This window comes from Stegostoma tigrinum, chromosome 33 (genome assembly GCF_030684315.1).
Source record: "Stegostoma tigrinum isolate sSteTig4 chromosome 33, sSteTig4.hap1, whole genome shotgun sequence".
NCBI classification, from domain to species: Eukaryota; Metazoa; Chordata; class Chondrichthyes; order Orectolobiformes; family Stegostomatidae; genus Stegostoma; species Stegostoma tigrinum.
Window position 1 is genome coordinate 27,460,158 of NC_081386.1, and position 20,810 is coordinate 27,480,967.

Sequence of the window (20,810 nt, forward strand, 5' to 3'; positions counted from 1 at the left end):
AGGTAACAGTACAGGCTCCGGATTGATCCTAGACTGACTATTCAGCATAACGCACAACCTGGTCGGGGCAAGTCATCATCCCGCTTTGTTTCTCTAGACATTTCCTAATCAACCTGTTCACATATGTTATGACATATCTCCAGAGCAGGTGAGACTTGAACCTGGGTGTCTTGACCCAGAGGTGGACACACGACCACTGTGCTACAAGAGGATACATAAATTGTTGGTGAGGACGGGTTTTGAATCCGTGCACGTATCCCACAATTGATTAGTCGCCCATTGCCTCAACCACTCAACCACCACATCACTGTAGGGTGCAAGAAAGAGTGATTGGAACAATGTTTATTTGGCTAGGTTTCCAGCTGTTAATTGAAAGTGTAACATGCGAAGTCAGGGCAGTGTAGCCCACACAATGGTTTTAGAGGCACCAGATGAAGACTGTAACTTCTGATACACTCCATCACAAGGTCAAAAGAGCAAAGTGCTGCTGATTCTAGGGTGGCCAAGGGTGAAAAATCTGCTAATTTACTTTTCATATGTTCTGTCAGATCCCATGCAGAATTAATCATTTAGATTTAGAGACTTTTTTCTTGTATAATAACTGATGATTAATCCTCTGTGTGTTATCTGATATATTCACTAATTGATTGTTTTTAACCAACTTAATAACTTTGTTCTAAATGTGGAAGGAGCGGGCCCCTTTCCCAAGATTAACAATGTAGATTTTCTCTGTAGTTGATTAGAGTATATCACTTGCTGCCAAACCAAACCTGCAGCGACTCTAGCTGATATTGAAAAGTTATTTATGAGGCAAGGCCGTTGACGTGAAATGTTAACTCTGGGTTACCTCTACACAGATGTTGCCTGACCAGACAAATATTTCCAGTTTTTGATGTAAAATGTTGTTTCCCTGATGGGCAATATGCAGATGCAACACTCCCTCAAATGTGCAATTTGGAGTGACACCATATGGTTAGGATTTTCAATTGGCCATTGATCTCTAGTGCTAAAGTGGGTAAATTGATGTGAATTACAGATCTACTAGGAGTTATTTAAATGGCACAGACATTTCAAGGGGTTAAATAGCTCATTCCTGTTTCTAATGTTCCTACTTATTGAAGTTTGAATATTCTGCCAGCCAGGGGTGGCACGGCAGCTCAGTGGTTCACAGTACTGCCTCACAGCGCCAGGAACTGTCTGTGTGGAGTTTGCACGTTCTCCCCTCATCTGCGTGGGTTTCCTCCCACAGTCCAAAGATGTGCAGGCTAGGTGGATTTGCCATGCTAAATTGCCCTGTAGTGTCTAGGGATGTTTGGGTTAGGTGGGTTAGATATGGGGAAATGCAGGGGTTGGGGAATGAGCCTGGGTGGGATGCTCTTTAGAGGGGCAGTGTGGACTTGTTAGGCTGCATAGTCTGTTTCCACACTGTAGGGATTCTATGATCTGATGCTATCCTAATGAGTTTTTGATATCACAAGTACCCACTGCTTTCACTTGGCTGCTTCCTTCATTATTTCAATTTTAGAAGCTTATTAGACTACTGGTAGTTTGATGCCAATCACAGGTGATTGAGAGAGTGCACCAGCTGACTATTCTTATCAGAAAGGCGCAAGGAAATTCTACAAAGAACTCATGCATACACATCTTGGGGAAAATAATTCCAGATTTATTCCATATCAAGCTGTTCACTGTGTGTGACAGACAGATAATTAAAAATTTGCATGTGCAGTTAAGTGATAGACAGGATTGCCTGCAGTCAGGGAAAGACAAGTACTAGCAACATATGTCACGGTGACTGACATTAATGCTGTGTGGAATTTAATGCTCGTTTATTGCACATTCTTTATACACCTGCAGTAAAGGCGTACAAGAATAGCACCATTTGATTCTCTCTGAGCATCTAAACCTCGAGTAATTGGATCACATTAAGTCAGCAAGTGGCATCTTTCTCTTGGTGTCTGCTTTATCAAAACCTTTCATAATTTTAAAGACTTCAGTGAGGTCACTCCTCAGCATTTTACTTTCTAGGAGGAAAGGAATCTAAATCGAATTTATTCTCTCTCTGTTTTCTGGCTCCTGCAGGATTTAGCATCATGAACAACCAGGAAATTTGCCATAATAATAAAAAACACAGAACAGTGGATGCTGGAGATCTGGTACAGAAGCAGAAAGCATTGTGGAAAAATGGAGTTAAGAGTTCGAGTCCAGTGACCTCTGTCAGAAGAAGCTGCGCCAAGAGATTGCAGAGTCTTCCTTACTCATTTTTATTTTAATCTGTGGTATTAAGATGTGATAAGGAAATATTATTTTCCTTTTCCTGTTTCATCCTAGATGCTGAATTCCAAATACCTACTTACAATATTTTACAATGCTAATGAAGGATGGTGCAGCCCCTTGTACACTAGGTGTGGTTGTCCCTTGGAATGATGATAAGGCTTGATACATCTGGTGAAGTAAAATAGTCATGTTAGCTGACTAGTAAATCTATTACCTGGACTAATCCAGCTAACATCCTGGTCAAATAATCAATTCTAATTATTCATGCATTCAGCCAATTTGTTCCAATAATCTAAGTCACTTTTTAAAATCTCATTGTGGCAGTTTGTGGATTGGAACTCAACTTGTAAAAATTGTTAATGTAAGCAACTGATAACAGTAAAAAAAATTGTGTAGTTATTGTAAGAAAGTTCTTGAAGTTCTTGTCATCTAGTTCTTGAAGAATGTGAGTAGGCCATTCAGCCTTATCAAGTCTGATCTGCCATTTAAAATGGTCATTGCTATTTGATTTGATTTGATCTATTACTGTCACATGTGCTGAGGTACAGTGAAAAATGTTGTCTTGTGCACTTTCTGGGACATGATTGTACAAAATAAGTGCAGCAGGCTAATGGAACAGAGTGCAGGATACAATGTTACAGCTACCAAGAAGGTGAAGAGCGAGATTAACATTAACATTAAAGAGGCCCATTCAAAAGCCTGAAAACAGCAGGGAAAAAGCTGTTCTTGAATCTGTTCATATGTGTATCCAAACTTTTATATCTTCTGCCTGACAGAAGGGAGTGGAAGAGAGTGTAACTGGGGTGGGAGGGGTCTTTGGTTGTATTGGTTGCTTTCCCAATGCAGAGGGAAGTATAGATGGAGCAAATGAATGGAAAGCTGCTTTGTGTGATGAACTGGGCTGTGTTCACAACTCTCTGTAGTTTCTTTCAGTCTTGGAAAGAGCAGTTGCCATACCATGTTGCCATGCATCCAGATAGGATGCTTTCTCTGGTACATGTGTAAAAAATGGTAAGGATCTTTATGGATATGCCAGATTTCCTTAGCCTCCTGAGAAAGTAAAGGCATTGCTGCATTTTCTTGACTGTAATGTCAACGTGGTTGGATGAGGACAGACCGAACACTTTAATCACTTTTACCTGCACTCTCCCCTTATTTATTCTCTGAAAGTCTCGAGAATACAGGCCCAATTTATCTAATTTCTCTTCATAGGAGAGCCCCCCCATCCTAGGTACCAGACTGGTGAGCCTTGGTCACTTTGTTTCCTTTTGGTTTAATTTATTGTTTTATTTTACTTTGTATTTACTTATTTTTACCTCTCTTTTACTTGTGTTCCTTTCTGAAACCTAAGTAGCTGCCTCTTCTTTATAAATTATACTTTTTAAAAAAAGTTTTATGCCATTTAAGCTCAGTCCTTATCAGCAACTTCTCACCAATGAATAAACCTACAGATTTCCTGGGATGCCGTGCTTGGATTTTTGTACATTCACTCTCCCTTTGGCGCTATGTTCCGAATGAAGTCACTCGCCACTCAGTACACTATTTTTAAACTTACTGCCTCCTGTCTTGGCACTGTGTTCAAAATGAAGCCACTCCCCTGCTCATCGCACTTTTTTTTTTAACTGGCTGCCTTCTGCTTTGGTATGTTGTTCAGAATTAATGTCTTTTAATGAGAGAAAGCTGTTGTCCTTATGTGACTCCTGTCCTACATCAATGTGTTTGGCTGTTAACTCCCTTCTGAAATGCCTTACAATTTTCTCACCATTTTGTTCGGATAACTAGAATGGTTAACAAATGGCAACCTCGCCCATGTTAGGAATGATTCTAGGTATGATTTTGTTTTGGAAGGCAAAAACCAAGTCGGTGAATTCTGCACCAAGATTAATTTTCCAGTACCTCCTCTTCAGAAAACTATGTGCCAAGAAAGATATTTTGGAATCTACAGATTATTTTTGATACTGGAAACCTAGGCGACAACATCTAAGAACTACGAATACATGCTGGGCCCAATGAAGGCTCAAAAGTTTAAAGTTAAAAGACAAATAAAACTACAGCTCATACAGGTATAAGTTGTTAGGCTTTGAGGGTAAAGTGAAGGTTTCTTTGCATGTTGTCAGATGTTACTGTTTTATCAAGTTGAATATGAATTGAAGTGGTCTGTGGGGAGTCGGAAATTTGGCATTTGCCTTGTATTGAATCCGTTTTGGTTTCAATCTTTTGTTTTTCTGTAATTAACGTCTTGTGTTAGTCAGAACAATGTAGAATCAAAGAATCCCTACAGCAGGGAAAGAGGCCATTTGGCCCAACAAGATTGCCCTGACCCTCTGAAGAAAATCCTACTTTGACATAGCCCCAAACCCCCATAATCCTGCATTTACCACACATAGCCCAACTAACATACAGGTGTATGGACACTGCGGGGAAATTCACCATGGCCAATCCACCCAACATGCGTATTAATGCTTAACACATTGCTGCAGTATTTATGAGCTTCTTGGCAATCATGTATATTGGAGCATGACCTCTAACAGATAATCTGATTCTTTACATAAATAATCTGATTTATTTATCATTAGAAAAGAAAGCTTTTTATTTCTGTGCAGACTTCAACCACTCATCATCTGTAATGGGATTCTGTTAAATGGTCCCCCCAAATTTAATCCCCTATTGTTTAATCCTGCAGGGAACGTTCTTGCAACTAGCCTTGAACTAATGGTTAAATAGGAAATACTGCTGGTGGAATGGGGAGGATGGGGATGGGAAGGGACTATGAGATTGGTCAAACTTTTGTACCTGTACTGAAGAAGTTCTTTGCTCCATCTCTGAGTAACATGAATAGAACATGGAATGGGCATACTGTGGAATAGAGACAAGTTTTGAAAGGTATATAAACAGGACCCTTTTGTGGTAGCAAACTGCGCATGTTTTTAATTAACGCAGTCCACAGTCGTACACTTCATTTCTAGTCCTTGTGCAATCTGGGACATCAGATTTAGCCAGCAGCAGCTGAGTTAGTGTTGTGGGCTTGAACAAGAAGATTCTGAGTAGACGGTGGGCTAAAGAAAGAAGGCTTGGAGAGTGATGTTAACCCTATCGGCCAGGCAGAAACTGGATGGAACTGCAGGGAAAATTGTCCAAGTTGCACATATGCCCTGAGTTTTAGTGAGAGCCAAAAGTTTTTTCTTTTATTTTTACCTCCTTCTAGGAGTGTCAAAGACAGACTGTCATCTCCAATAGGGTCCTTTCCACCAGGACATTCTTGGCTCTGATAATGTCAATTTTCAATCGCCAGGAATTGAAATTGTCAGGGCTCCTCTGCATGGCCATTGTGCAGGCACATCAAAGCCAAAAAGGGCCCATAAAGCCCAATCAATTTTCTTTGGAATGGAGGCATTAGGCAACTCATATCAAAGGCAAGTAGGAATGCGAAACAAATGCTTTCCTTGATGGTGGTACCTGTCATCCCATCGATGAATAAGTCCTTTAAAAATATGATCAACTGGTTTAAATTAGTATTGTGGATGACATTGTAAATTGAGGCTGCTTCTATGGCCTGGGAGACAAACGTAACTTTTGCAGTGATATCAAATGAGGGTAGACTGGTAAGAGATGGAAAGATAAAACAAATAAATGCAGATACTGGAGACCTGAACCCAAAACAGAAATTGCTAGCGAAGCTCAACAGGTCAATCAGCATCTGTGAGAAGAAAGCAGAGTGCTAATGTTTTGGGCTCAGTCACCAGTTCTGATGAAGAGACACTGGACTTGAAATGTAAATTCTGCTTTCTTCCCACAGATGCACCTAGACCAGCTCAGATTCTGTTTGGGAGGAAATGGAGTCAGTCCTATGCATGTGTAGCTTTGAATATTCAAAGCAGTTTTGGGAGGGGATTGGAGGTAGGGAGCAAGGTAGAGTTAGCAAGCCTTCCAGTTCTGATTGCTATCCATGAATGAAATCATACGTTAGCTATTGGAGAAGGAACGCTAGTGGCCCCACCTTGAACTGAAGAACTGAAGAACCAAAACAAATCAACTCTCTTCCTTGTTGTTGCATCTGTCACTTCCAAATGACTCCAGTCTCTTTGGTTCTGTTAACCCCAATTGGAAGCCCATTCTGAGTATTAGTGACATTGAGACATAGCAATAGGATAGGCCATTCAGCTCCTCCAGCCTGTTCTACAATTCAGCGAGATCATGGCTGATCTGTGCCAGAACTCTTTATACCTGTCTTTGTCCCATATCCCTCAATATCTTTGCTTAACAAAAAAATTATCTATCTTAGATTTAAAATTAACAAATGATCTAACATCCACAGCCATTTGTGGAAGAGATTTCCAAATATTTACTTTGTGTTTAGAAGTACATCCTATAGATCTCTCCCGAATGGTCTGGCACTAATTCTCAGAGTATGTGACACCCCCCAACCAAAGTTGATCACTCTGGTGGGATGAAACTTCTATTGTTGTCCCTAAGGTTATACTGTACTTGTCTTCCATGGTTTAATGTAATCAGTCTTCGATATTAAATGTTCCGTACCATTATGACAATCTCAAATACCCTGTGTGAAATAACCTCTCACTGCTCACTGGGATGGAAAGCGTAAGCTCCTGCAGTTGGTTATCTCAGCTCCAATCACCATCTCACTTCTCTTCTCACTTTCTTTAGGTCTTGAATGTCTGTCTCCCTTGTTTCTTTTACATTTGGAACTGGATACAGTACCTAATGTATGCTCAGGCCAAGATTTTGCAGAAACACTTGGAAGCATTGTTTCTGTGTTGATGAGAGTGGAGAACTCCAATAAGGCATTGTCAGGTGGGTGTATTCGGCAGCAGCGTTCTCTCTAATTTTCCTACCGGCTCTGCAGGCTTCCAAAGCCTGTGTGTGTGGCAGAGATCTCTGGAATCAGAAGTTACTGCCACCATCGATGTTCTGCATTGACCGCTGTGCATGGAATATCTGCGCAACTTAAAGGAAACATTGGTGGGTGGATAGAAGGCGGAGGAAGTTCAATGTAGAGAAGCATGAGGTGATGCATTTTAGTAGGAAAAACATGAACAGACAATATAAATAAAGGTTGTAAATCTTAAAAGGGTACACGAGAAGAGGGACTTGGATGTAAATGGGCAGGGATCGTTGAACGTGGGAGAATAGTCGAAAAGAACAGTTAATTCGGGACACAATGTCAAGAGCTTTATTAATAGGAGCAAAGAGTATAAGACCAAAGAGGTGATGCTGAATAAGAAAAAACAAGGTGTAAAGTTGGAGGAACACAGCAGGCCAAGCCGTATCATAGGAGCAGGAAAGCTGACATTTCAGGACTGGACCTTTCTTCAGAAATGTTTTCCTGCTCCTGTGATGCTGCTTGGCCTGCTGTGTTCATCCAGCTCTATGCCTCGTTATCTCAGATTCTCCAGCATCTGCAGTTCCTACTATCTCTGATGCTGAATAAGACATTTGTTAAATCTTGGCTGGAGTGTTATGGGCTGTTTGGGGCACCAGACTATAGGAAGGATGTGAAAGCATTATAGAGTGTGCAGAAGAGATTTACAAGAATTGTTCCAGGGATGAGAAATTTCAATTTATCCTATTAGAAGAGAAGAAGGCTGAGAGGAAATCTGGGAGAATTGGACTGAATAGAATGGATAGAGTGAAACTTTTCCTGGTCCTAAAAGATTGAGAATGAGAGGGCACAGACTCAAAATGATTTACAAAGGCAGCAAATGTGATGTGAGGAAAAGTCTTTTCACACAGAGAGTAGTTTGGGTCTGGACTGCACTACCTAGAAAAATAGTGGAGGCAGAGTTAATTGAGGCATTTGAGAGGCATTGAATGATTATTTAAATGGAAACAATGCACAAGGATGCAATGAAAATGCATGAGAATGGCACTGTGTCATAATGCAGATTTGAAGAGCTAGCTCAGACACAGTGGGCTAAATGGCCTCCTTTTGTATCAAAAACCATTAGCGTTTCCGTGAAAATAAAATCATATAATCTTTTAAGGGCTCACTGAGACAATTTCACTATCTGGACTTTCTTTTAAAGAGAAATAAATAAGATTTGTGCTGCCACCTGTGAGAGTGGAGTCAGATACTTCAGAGACTTTTAAGCGACTCTTTGATAGGCATATGGAGGATAGTAAAATGTAGGGTATGCGGGGTAGATTGATCTTTGTAGGATAATAGGTTGGCACAACATCGTGGGTCGAAGGGCCTGTTCAGTGCTATACTGTTCTTTGTTCTATGATCAGCTTGAGTGATTCTTTGACTTTCAAAAGGACCTGTTTTTTCAGTCATAATTTTGGCCAACAACCCTTAGAAGAATGGACGACTGCGCAGAATGGCCCGGTGATACCTGTGGCCTGGAACCAGCACATGGGTGTCATAGGCCATGTTTAGGCTGAACTTTATTCAGTACATTGAGAAGGCCAAAAGCCTGCATCTTCTGTCGCCTGGGTGTGTTCCTCTTCCATGTCTGTTTGGTGTGTGACCACTACCAGCCTCTGTCCTACCGCTGAAGGGACATTCTTCAGTTTCTGGCTACAGGTTCCACCTTGTAGATCCTTGACCACCTGATGCAGATACGAGCTGGAAAGTCCCCAGGTGTCCACTGGTACATTTGAGACATTCCATGACAATGGACCCCACTGAGTCTCAAACATATTTGGGACACTAATAATAATAATGACTTAATTGTGTAAGTTTATTTTGTCCTCACTTATAATTCAATATTTTTTATATCTACTTAAAAAAGAGTGTAGGTATGCAGACATTTGTCAATTTGAGTTGTCATTGGTCACACATAATGACCAAGAGGAGAACTCAGTGTAGTGAGGGGGTGGTGTTTACGAGTCAGATGATGAAACAAAATTAACATTCAAACAACTAATCCTGAAGTCATCTAGAGTTAATAATAAGTCAGCTGATGCTTGTTCAGCTCCCTGTTAAGCCATTTAGAGAGAGCAGTGAGGCCTATTAGTAGTGAACTAAGCTCATAATGCAGAGATTGGGGGTTTGAACCTATCACTGATAGTGATGAGAGGCTTTTGAGCAGTAGAAACAGTGGCTTAATCTCTGAACCAAAGGGTCTAGGTTACGTTATACCTCTCCTGATGTCTCTCATAACATGTCTAAGCAGATGGATTGAAAATATCTAAAGTTGATTTAAAAAAGAAAACATCTGGCACTGAAGTTCCCTTCTAAAGGGTAGAATTGGAAAGTAGCAATACCTTGAAATTTAGTGCTGAGTTTTGGTTATTGATCATTTGGAATACCATGCCCAGTCCAGCTTTCCATATAACAATGAGAATCTGTGGGAACATTTCCCCCCAAGATCGACCTGTTCAGTTATGTTAATGATATACCTTTTGGAGCAGGTGGGACTTGAACTTGCATCATTTGGCCCAGAGATATGGATGTTTCCTCCGTGCCACAGGGCTGTGAAGTTATGTTATTCAAAACAAAATTGGGCTGTAGCACGTTTCTTTAATAAAGAGAAAGTTGCAGCTGAAGATGCTTCAGATTTTGAAAGTGCTTCACAAGGTTGAAATAGAGACAATATTTCCACTCAGATATCTAAAGCTAGGAACTTTTTAATTCCAAATCCAGAAGGAAGAACTCAGAATCAATTTCTTCATTCAGAGAGGAGTGAGTTGGGATGTAATACTGACCATCACATGAAATAGTTGAGAGAGAGAATCTAATACGTTAGGTAGAAAATGAACGGAAGGATTTGTTCATAAGATGGGATAGTAAAGGGGATGCTTGTTTATGACTTAAATCCTGATGTCAAGCTAAATTGTCTGATTCTGCAAAGTTTGATGGAAATTCTACAGGTGTGTGTGCAACCAAAGATGGAGATTCTGCCAAAGTAGCAAGAACTTTTCACCTATCAAACTAAATGGACATCAAACTTAACACTAAATCTGTTCAATTGAATGACTTTTCAAAGGGTTGATTAAAAGTAAGAAATTATTGCAAGGAGATAATTTAATCTTTGGGTACAATTGACATTGAAACCAAGAGCACGAACATTACCTACATCATTATGGCCCAGTATATTCAATACTTTATAACTTTAGTCTTTGTTCATTAGTCCCAATTCAGATAGGATGTTACAGCAAAAACAAAAATAAAGCATGATTTTGTTTTTTAAATGGCTTCTTCAAGATTTCTTCTCAGAAATAGTTCAGTGTTTAAAAAGATTTTTCAGCTTTATACTTAGGTTCAAATAGAGGCTGAGGCTCAGGATCCACCTTGTCTGGCTAATATGCCTCTAAAGAGTTGTGTCAACGCAGTTCCTCATCAGATTCAGACCAATGGGTAATTACTTTGTGGAGGATATGTTGTAGAGACTAAGGAGAAATGAAACAACTTCATTGAGCAGCAAGTGATTTAATGGTAAATGTGTTCCGGTTTTTTTAAAAAGAGGAATTAAAAGTTTGAATGTGCTGATTGTTTTTGTTGAAAGCCAAAGTGGAAAGTAAACAATAGATAGAATTGTAAATTAAAGCCATGAGCTGAAAATAACTCAGAAGTGTTTAATCAGAGAAGTAATTAAAGATTCTTTTGTGTTTGTTCACCAAGTGTCAGCTCGGTTCATTTGGTTGCACCTGGTAAGCATGCTGTGTATGCCAACCCTACATTACAACTCCTTCTTTTAAAGAAATACTTCAGTGCAGCACTGGGAAAGACATACTTTCTGAATGTCTTTGGATGAGATAGCTAACTCACATTCCTTTTGCCATATACGGGTGGATGTTGCACTGGTGCTATCTGAAGAGTAGGAAAGTGTGTGTGTGTGTGTGTGTGTGTGTGTATCACAGACACAGAGTTCTGGCTGACAGTTCTCCCGTAACAAATATCATCAAAAGTTTAAATTTATCGATTATTCATCTCATTGCTGTGTGAGGATTCTTCGAGCAGTGATTGTTGTTAAAGTAACTCAGTGCATGTACTTTGAAATGTTAGATTCGATACAAGTATTTCATTGGTATTTGCAAAATTATTCAGAATTTAAGATGTCTTCCTGATCCCACATCAGAGCTTTTCTGTCTATGCTAGTGGATGGCTTATTTCTATGAGATAGTCTATTTATGTTGAGGACTACAACTGACTAGAAATTGGATTGAGAATGTCTAAGCTTGTTTTAGATTGGGTCGTTGTAGATACTGAAGAGAGATGGTACTCAGCACATCAAGTGCAACTTGAGTCTTGCAGACGTTACAGAGATGGGAATTACTCTTAAGTCTTCTAAGTGGGGACTGGAACTGAGTTGCAATGGCTGAAAGATGGGGGAAGATAGTGCTGTATCGTTGATATAGCTGGACTAGTACTCCAGAGGTCCAAGCAAAAGTCCTGGGGAGACGAGTTGAAATCTCATCACAGCAATTGATTTAGTTTGTCAATGTCCAAACAGGAAGGAATCTCTGTTGTCCTTACCCTGTTTGGCTTATGGGTAACTCCAGACCCTCAGTAATGTGGTTGATTTGAGCAAGCCAATCAGTTCAAGGACACTGACAAAAGGGCAACAAATGCTGGCCTCGCCAGTGGTGCCCACATCACAAGGTAACAATGAAAAAAAAATCTGTGGACACTGAAGAAAAGAAATGCAAGAATATTGGGAAAGTGGCAAAAGACTGGAGATCAGAGATAATGGGAACTGCAGATGCTGGAGAATCCAAGATAACAAAGTGTGGAGCTGGATGAACACAGCAGGCCAAGCAGCATCTCAGGAGCACAAAAGCTGACGTTTCGGGCCTAGACCCTTCATCAGGAAAGGGGGATGGGGAGGATACAACGCATCATCCTCTGACACTTGCGCCATCTACAATCTGACCCCACCACCCAAGACATTTTTCCATCCCCACCCTTGTCTGCTTTCCGGAGAGACCACTCTCTCTGCAACTCCCTTGTTCGCTCCACACTCCCCTCCAACCCCACCACACCCGGCACCTTCCCCTGCAACCGCAGGAAATGCTACACTTGCCCCCACACCTCCTCCCTCACCCCTATCCCAGGCCCCAAGATGACTTTACATATCAAGCAGAGGTTCACCTGCACATCTGCCAATGTGATATACAGCATCCACTGTACCCGGTGAGGCTTCCTCTACATTAGGGGAACCCAGCGGCGGCTTGGGGACCGCTTTGCAGAACACCTAAGCTTGGTTCGTAGTAGGTGTTCTGCACCTCCCAGTCGTGAACCAATTCAACTCCCCCTCCCATTCCTTCGACGACATGTCCATCCTGGGCCTCCTGCAGTGCCATAATGATGCCACCCATAGGTTGCAGGAAAAGCAACTTATATTCCGCTTGGGAACCCTGCAGCCCAATGGTATCAATGTGGATTTCACCAGCTTCAAAATCTACCCCCCTGCCACTGCATCCCAAAACCAGCTCAGCTCATCCCCGCCTCCCTAACCTGTTCTTCCTCTCACCCATCCCTTCCTCCCACCCCAAGCCGCACCTCCATTTCCTACCTACTAACCTCATCCCACCTCCTTGACCTGTCCATCTTCCCTGGACTGACCTATCCCCTCCCTACCTCCCCACCTATACTCTCCTCTCCACTTATCTTCTCCTCTATCCATCTTGAGTCCGCCTCCCCCTCCCTCCCCATTTATTTCAGAATCCTCTCCCCATCCTCCTTTTCGGATGAAGGGTGTAGGCCCGAAACGTCAGCTTTTGTGCTCCTGAGATGCTGCTTGGTCTGCTGTGATCATCCAGCCCCACACTTTGTTATCAGAGGACTGGAGCTACCCAGATTACTCTTTGATAAAGATTTTGCACCCAACAGGTTGATGGTACTACTCAGTGCTTGTATAATTCTCTGATACAATGCATGCTCTAAATATTGATTTTCTGCAGTTGGTATTTCTAGTTTATAAAATGAATGGGAGCTGGTGAGAATCTGGTGCTTGGAGAAGGTACAATACTTTTTAAAAAGGGGCTTGTAGAGGGAATTGAGTTGGTTGATATCACCATAATGCGCATAATTCAAGGGCACTGTTCTAGAAGTAGAATTCTCCAGATCCCTGAGGTAATCAATTACAGTAGATCAATTTTGACACTTGAGTTAGTATCTGTTACAGAGAGGGCAGATGCAAAGAAATGATTTTGCCAATTGTGGGCAGTTAAAGGCGAAGGTCACACCTGTCTCCAGTCTTTGGGAGACAGCCAAAGTTTACCCAAGAGAGTGTGTTGTAGCATATGTCTCATGATGGGGGGAAAAACATGATAGATTACGTGTGGAACTTGAGACCAAAATAGATGCACCTGAGCATAAACAGTATTCAGATCCTGGACTGTTTGCAATCACTGCCTTAGCAGTGTAATGAGGAAGTAACAAGTGAGGACTGGAAATCAGGAAGGAGATGGAGAGGCTTTGATTGTCCACTCAGCCCATCTCCTAGTAAAGGGGAAAGATTGCGACTGTGTCTAACACCTAGTGGACAGTTTGAAATGACCAAGGAAATGGCAAAGAAATAAATCATATGCATAGGTATGATGCACATAGATGTACAGGGTATTGTCTTAATGACTCATCTGAAAGATGGCAGCTCTGACAGTGCAGCACTCCCTAAGAATTGTGGCCAAGATTTTGTGCTCAAGTGTCTTAAGAGGGACTTAAGAGGATTCTGAGATAAGAGTGCAACCCATAAATGATATCAGTGACCACAAACCCTGTTTGTTCTCCTGCTCCCCTGCTCAGTTCTCCATCTGGATTCTGGTTGACAAAAGTCATTCTGTGGCTTTGTAGTACAAGTAATATTTCTGCTAAAAGACATATTTTGTGTGACGCTCATCAGAACAATTCGTAAGAAATACCATAGTAAAGAGAAAGTAACATTTATTGTATATGAAAGGAGAGTGCTGATTTTTTTGGCAAATGGTCTGATTGATAGAGGTTGGAGAATACATTAGTTATTGATGATTGATAGTTAACTGCAAAGCTTTGTTTAAATTTTAAAGAAAGCAGATTGATTTAATTGGTCAAGGCATTGCCCTGAGAAATGAACCAAAAAAATGGCTGTCAGCTATTTTGCAACTTTGAAACAGCAGTGTGTACACACGTTCTATCTGTTTGCAAAAAAGAACAGCCCAGTATACTAACGCAAGTAGCTTCCAGTACACACAAGTGTGCCATACTGTGAACCCAACTGGCAATTCTGAATTGGTTGTTGGCATAATTCTTTGCATATTCAGGACTGTCCAATTGCAGAATCAATGTTTGATACTGTTGTTAGGTTTGCAAGTGTTGGCTGCTTGGGTGCAGCCAATACCTTTGCGAGTTGTGAACAACTGAAAGGATATGCTGTTTCATCTGATTTGCCAGTCTTTGGAACGTACAGCCTTTATGCACTAACTATTCAGCACTGAAATTTACAGACCACATAACCTGTTTGTATGATAGGAAGAACAACTCTCTGATTCATTTCTCAGGACAACGTCTTGACCAAACAGAGTCAACCTGCCTTGTTTAACATATAAACACAGACTGGCAGTTAACTGTCACTCATCATCTAACTGGTGCATTCTCCATGGCACTGCCTCTACTAATCAGAGGTCACTTGCCAACTCCTCTCATACAGTATAAATGACGTTATCCCTTGAGTTGATATTCCTAATGAGTGCAAAATGAAAAGCTTTGCCAGAATGAATCTTTTTTGTCAGCAGTACAAGTTCTGTACGAATATATAGTAAATAGCTTATTTAAGAAATTTAACGTTCCTGAGGCAGTTCAGAAGAACACGTTTCTCATGATCAACCTTCATTTGTGACTATACTTATTTGTTACTCTTTTAGGAAGGAATGTGAAAGAATGGTCATGGCAAAATGATCCTGCTCTCTGTGAATGAAAATTATACAAAATTGCTTTTCATTTCGTGCAATGCTTCATATAAATTTTTATGCTTTGATAGTCACACAAGATCATAACTTAAATGATAACTGTTTGAAAGAAAAGGTCCAAAATATTGTTTGATATTCTTGTAGGTTTTTGAAAGGCATCCTATAGGGTTCAAATGGGGAATATACTGACTAGTGCACTGCTGAATCTTTGATGTTTTAGCAGCGATCTGTAGCTCGGGTTGTGGTTTGGAGCAAACCAACCAGCAAATACAATTGAATCGCATGAACAAGTGTCAATCCTGAGTCTGTGCTGAGCTTCTTAATTCTCAAATAAGTTAGCCCTAATTAATCTGACCAAATTTCCCCTCCAAGTCACGCACCATTCTGACTTGAGACTATATTGCCATTCCTCCATTGTTGCTGGATCAAAATCCTGGATCTCACATCCTTCCAAAGGGTTTTGTGGGTGTATTGACTACAGTAGTTCAAGGACACAGCCCACCACCACCATCCTGAGGGCAGTTAGGGATGGAAAATGAATGCTGGCTTTGCCAGTGAAGTTCACATTCCACGAACGAATTTAAAAAATTACAAATGAACTAAGCAGAAGTAATAAATTTAACCAGGGTTCCCAGGAATGTAGCTGATATGTGTGCAAGGTGCCAGATTATAGCAGGTTTAGGTTCTGTGCTGGTTGAGTGGAACTATAAACAAATGCTTAATTGTGATCCTGTTTGAATAATGGGTCACTGAGTGCTGGTCTGAGTGCATTTGAGATGTTTGGAAGTTTTGGTTCATGCCAAAAATGCACTGGTTGTGAAACCAGCTGGGCAACTTGGTCATGGACCCCACAGGGAGAAAATGTGCAGATACAATTCACATTGAGCGTAATTAAATATGATGATTTGGTCATTATCACATTACTGTTTATGTGAGCTTATTAGCATCAATTATGTTTCCTTCATTAATAGACTTCATAACTTCTTAATTGGTTGTAAAATGCTTTGGGGCATTGGGAACTCCTTGTAAGGCCCAATCTAAATACTAGTCTTCCTTTCTTTATCTGTTTTGTGGATGTTCTGGTGTTGAACTGGGGTGGACAAATCCGAAATCATATAGAACATAGAACAATACAGCGCAGAACAGGCCCTTCAGCCCTCGATGTTGTGCCGACCTGTGAACTAACCTAAGCCCCTCCCCCTACACTATCCCATCATCATCCATCTGCTTATCCAAGGACTGTTTAAATGCCCCTGATGTGGCTGAGTTAACTACACTGGCAGGCAGGGCGTTCCACGCCCTTACCACTCTCCGAGTAAAGAACCTGCCTCTGACATCTGTCTTAAATCTATCGCCCCTCAATTTGTAGCTATGGCCCCTCATACAAACTGAAGTCATCATCCTTGGAAAAAGACTCTCACTGTCCACCTTATCTAATCCTCTGACACTATGACACTAGGTTATAGCTTAATACCTGAAAAAGGACTGAGGCTCAGCAAGCTTGTGTTCTCAAATAAACCTATTGAATTATAATCTGGTGTCATGTGATTTCTGACCTTTCTTTAACTGGTGCTTGGTTGAATTTTTTCCAAAAAAAAGTGCAGTGTTATGTCATGTTAGTTTGGCCTAAGTATTACACTTTTGATTGTGAAATTGAAGAAAATACAAAGTTAGAACGATATCATGGCAGAGGAATACTGAGTTAGTTGCTCATTTGGAAAGCAGGTAGAATGTCCTCCTTCTAAGCTGTATTTCTGTGTTTCTATTAACAAAGCAAATCTCTACTGGTGTGGATTTCTCAGTTAGCTAGCTTCATAATTATTTATTCCATTAGGGCAGAGAAAGTCTGGCAGGGATTTATTAGAAGGGTTCAGAGTGGTAAGGGGTTTGGAGAAAATAGGTGGGGAGAAACATTTTCCATTAGCAGGAGGATTTGATAACCAATGGTCACCAACTTTAAGGAAATTACCAAAAAATTCCAAAGACAAGATGAAGAGATTTTTTGTTAATATTTAAGAATACATGCATGAAACAGTGATGAAATCAATGCCAATAATAATTTCCAAAAGAAAATTAGATAAGTATTTGAAAAGAAGAAATCTGCAGGGCTATGGTAAAAGTGGAGAGCAATGTTCAAAGGTCTAGCATGGACAGGTAGTTTTTTTTAACATTTGTTCCTGGTATCAGTGTGTGTCACTGGGCTGGACACACCCTATTTGCTGCCTGAACTGACTGGCTTACTAGGGCCAATTCAGAGGGCAGAGTCCATAAGATCATATGAAATTAGGAACATAGGAACCCTATTGGGCCCTCGAGCCTTCTCCACCATTCAATAGGATCGACACTCTTCATGTCCACTGTGAGTCTCGAGCCACAAATAAGCCAGACCAGCCAAAGATACACATTTCATTCCCTAATGGGACATTAATGAACCAGATTGTTTTTTATAACAATTGACGGTGTTAAATGATCACCATTAACCTAGCTTGCTATTAAATTTAAATCTCAACATCTGGGATGGTAAAAGTCAAACTGGATTCAGGATTACTAGTTTAGTGATATTACCAAAACATCATCACCTCCCCACTCTAATGGTGTGTCTGTGTCCGGGTGTTGGATGTGTGTGACGTTAGTGAACCAAATTAAAGGTTAAATAGGCTGGTGATTTTCAATGAACCATTTAGGGATCTCTCAGACTGCTATATAAAACTCAAATATAACCTTTCAGATAACACGCAACTTGTGAAGCAGTCATTTTTTTGGGAGTTGCCTGCATGAGAAACAGCAATTTCTTTAGTGAAAAACTCCAGTATCAAAAAGGCCTTTTTTTGTATCCAATGTCAAACTTGAACCATTTTGACCAACACCAATGAGGCAAATTATTTCTTTCATCTATTGCTACGTGTGGGGAAGGTCACAAATTTATTTACATGAGATCAAAGTGTTCAGAGACTTTGTTACAATCTCATTTCTCAGAGGCCCTTTGTTCTTTATCTTGGTCAAGGTGTTTTCGTCGAACTCTGTGGCACGCATCATCTACCTTTGAGTTCACATGTGGCCACGTACTCCCTTGTCATGATGTTTTGTAGACCTGTTACTGTGCCTTTTTAAAGGGGTTCGACTCCAGCTGTCATAGGTTCGATGATTCGTGGTTCAGAGTTGGTTTGCCCCTCTGCCCCCACCCTTTCTCCTTTCCCTGGGCCCCAGGAGAAGCTTTTGGGGAGTGTGGACATTCCGAATACCCCAAATAAAACAGTCTGTGTAAAGGTAAAACTGATGACCCTACCGATTTGCTGTAAGGGTAGTGCCTGGCTTTGATCTGGTAACTGCCCTCAGCTGAAATCGATAGGGCACTAGAATAGCAGGGGCAGACCCATGTCCCTCACCCTGTGATGTGGCATACCACAGCTTTTCAAGTCATGGCACTCATGTTGGTTGTCATTACAGTCCTTGACAATTAGTGGCTAACATTGATGAACCCCTTTAGTTTTCCCCAAAAAACATTAACAAGTGTTCAAAAGCCTTTGCGCAATTATTAGAAAGTTCTGTCCTTGGCCTGGAAACAAGAACTTTGAAGTAAAATGTTGAAAAGTCTGCAAATGCACCTTCTGGGCATTGTCACAATGTTTCTCTTTTTCCATCACGAAAAAAAGGTAAAAAATTAATTTCAAAAGTTTTCTTTATAGGACTGATTCCATATTTTCACACCATTCGTGGTCCTCAAGATTGTAGATAAATTTGGTCTTTTGAGAATGAGGTTGGCAGGAGTCCCTTCCTACAGTGTCCAATGTTAAGGTTGATGCAAAAAGGTCACTCGCAGTTAGTGGCTGGAGATTTCTCTCATCGTCCCTGATGTACTTGCTGGCATTCCTCCTCAGACAGTGCCAGGTCGTTGTGTACAGAATGAATGCAAACGTCTTCAGCGTGATGGCGATGCTGATGTAGAGGTACCGATAAACCACATTATCGTATAACATACAGGCTCCCAGCTCCCCGCAGATTGTGGTCCAGAACAAGCATGTCGAATCGATCCCAGCACCAAAGATGAGGGGTGGAGGAATGAAACCTGTCAGAGTGAGGGTAGATAGAAACAAAATTGCAAAATGTTACACAACTAGACCAAAACTGACCAATGGGTAAGCAATTATTTAATCAAAGAGTTGACCTTTTAGTGGCCAAAATCCTGGAATTCCTGCTCTAAAAGCATTGTACATATACCTGCTCCAAACAGACTGCGTTGAACAGGAAGGCAGATCGCTACCACCTTCTCAAGGATAAGTAGGGATGGGCAATAAGTGCTGGCCACCTAGTGAAACCTGCAACCCGTGAATGAATTTTAACAAAAGGATAAGTTTTTTTTCCTAACCCACTGAACCTGCTTTACCAGTCTGTACTGGCTCCAGACTGCCCGTGAGTTTGCTGTGTGATATCTCGTCCAGCTTTCTCAGTGTCTTTAGTGCCCTCTAGGTTGAGATGAATATTTTGTGTGTCAGCTGGGTTTTCTTCTCGATCTGTTTCCCAGTTCCATATGTTGGCCAAATGATGCAGGCAGGAAAACAGGGCAAGGGATCAAGGGGTATTGGGGGTCCCAGGTCAGTACTGTAGCCCATTACTCCATGATGTAGCTTGGCAAAGGGTGGTACTCTAAAAAGGCAGTGGGCTCTGAGGGAAATTTAATGAAAAAATACGAAGGAAATGGATGAGTAGAAATGGAGCTAACTAGACATCATCCTTCATAGCTAACCGAATCACTGAAACTTAGAAACTAGCAGGAGTGGCCCACTCGGACCTTCAAGTCTGTCCTGTCGTACAGTGTGAAGATGTCTCTAGCTCAACGTGGCATATTCCTGCTTCTTCTCCATGTCCCTTAATGCTTTTATCTAAAAACTGATCAATCTTTTTCTTGAATAAACTCAGTTTTACATCCTTCACAGCATTTTATGGTACTGAGTTCCATAGCTGATTGAAGAAATCTTTCCTCTTCACAGTCCTAAATGGCCTACCCTGTATCCTGATGCCGTGACCCATGTTTCTAGATTTCTCCACCAAGAGAAATTCTTTCTCCATCCAGTCTGATCAGACTTGTTAGAATTTTGTATGTTTTAATCAGATCCCCTCTCTTCCTTCTAAACTTTACTGAATACAGGCCTAGTCAAACCAATCTCTCCTCAGAGGGTAGTCACCGGTATCAGCCAAGTGAACATTCACTGCACTGTCTCTACAATAAGCATATCGTCTCTTAGGTAGCAAAACTGCACACGATATTCCAAGTGACGTTTTTCCAAAGCCCTGTATAACTGCAATAAGACTTCTGAGCTAAGATCGTCAAATCCTCAGTCCTACATCCTTGGATGCAGAAAGGCAGTATAATAATGTGTAATCTAATCTCCATCAATACAAAAGTATGAGCCTGGAAATCAGAAACCCATTAGCTCAATGTTGATGATGGGAAAGGTACTTGTCAAGCAATTGAGGATCGGGGTTTAACGTGAATGAGAACTAACAAAACAAGGATTAGAAAATTTGACAATGTTGGTTTAAGGATGTGTCCGCATTTGTAAAGGTGATTGATGCATGATACTTTTTGACTTTCAGAGCATTTGACAAGGTGCCCACAAAATATATACTGAAAGTGAGGCACATGGAATTAAGTGACAAATTAGATAGAGAGCTGTCTTTGCACA

The 20,810-nt window shown here is 41.0% G+C and overlaps 1 protein-coding gene across 2 annotated transcripts in view; it reads right to left on the minus strand.

Moving 5' to 3' along the window:
• Positions 1-17,111: 17,111 nt before the first annotated feature.
• Positions 17,112-20,810, minus strand: part of LOC125467107 (solute carrier organic anion transporter family member 3A1-like) — a 187,504-nt gene continuing 183,805 nt past the window's right edge. For both annotated transcript variants that reach the window (XM_048562526.2, XM_048562525.2), the window contains exon 10: positions 17,112-19,192. In XM_048562526.2, coding sequence (XP_048418483.1) covers positions 18,807-19,192 — 386 coding nt within the window. In that variant the 3' untranslated portion in view covers positions 17,112-18,806. The remainder of the gene's footprint in view (positions 19,193-20,810) is intronic.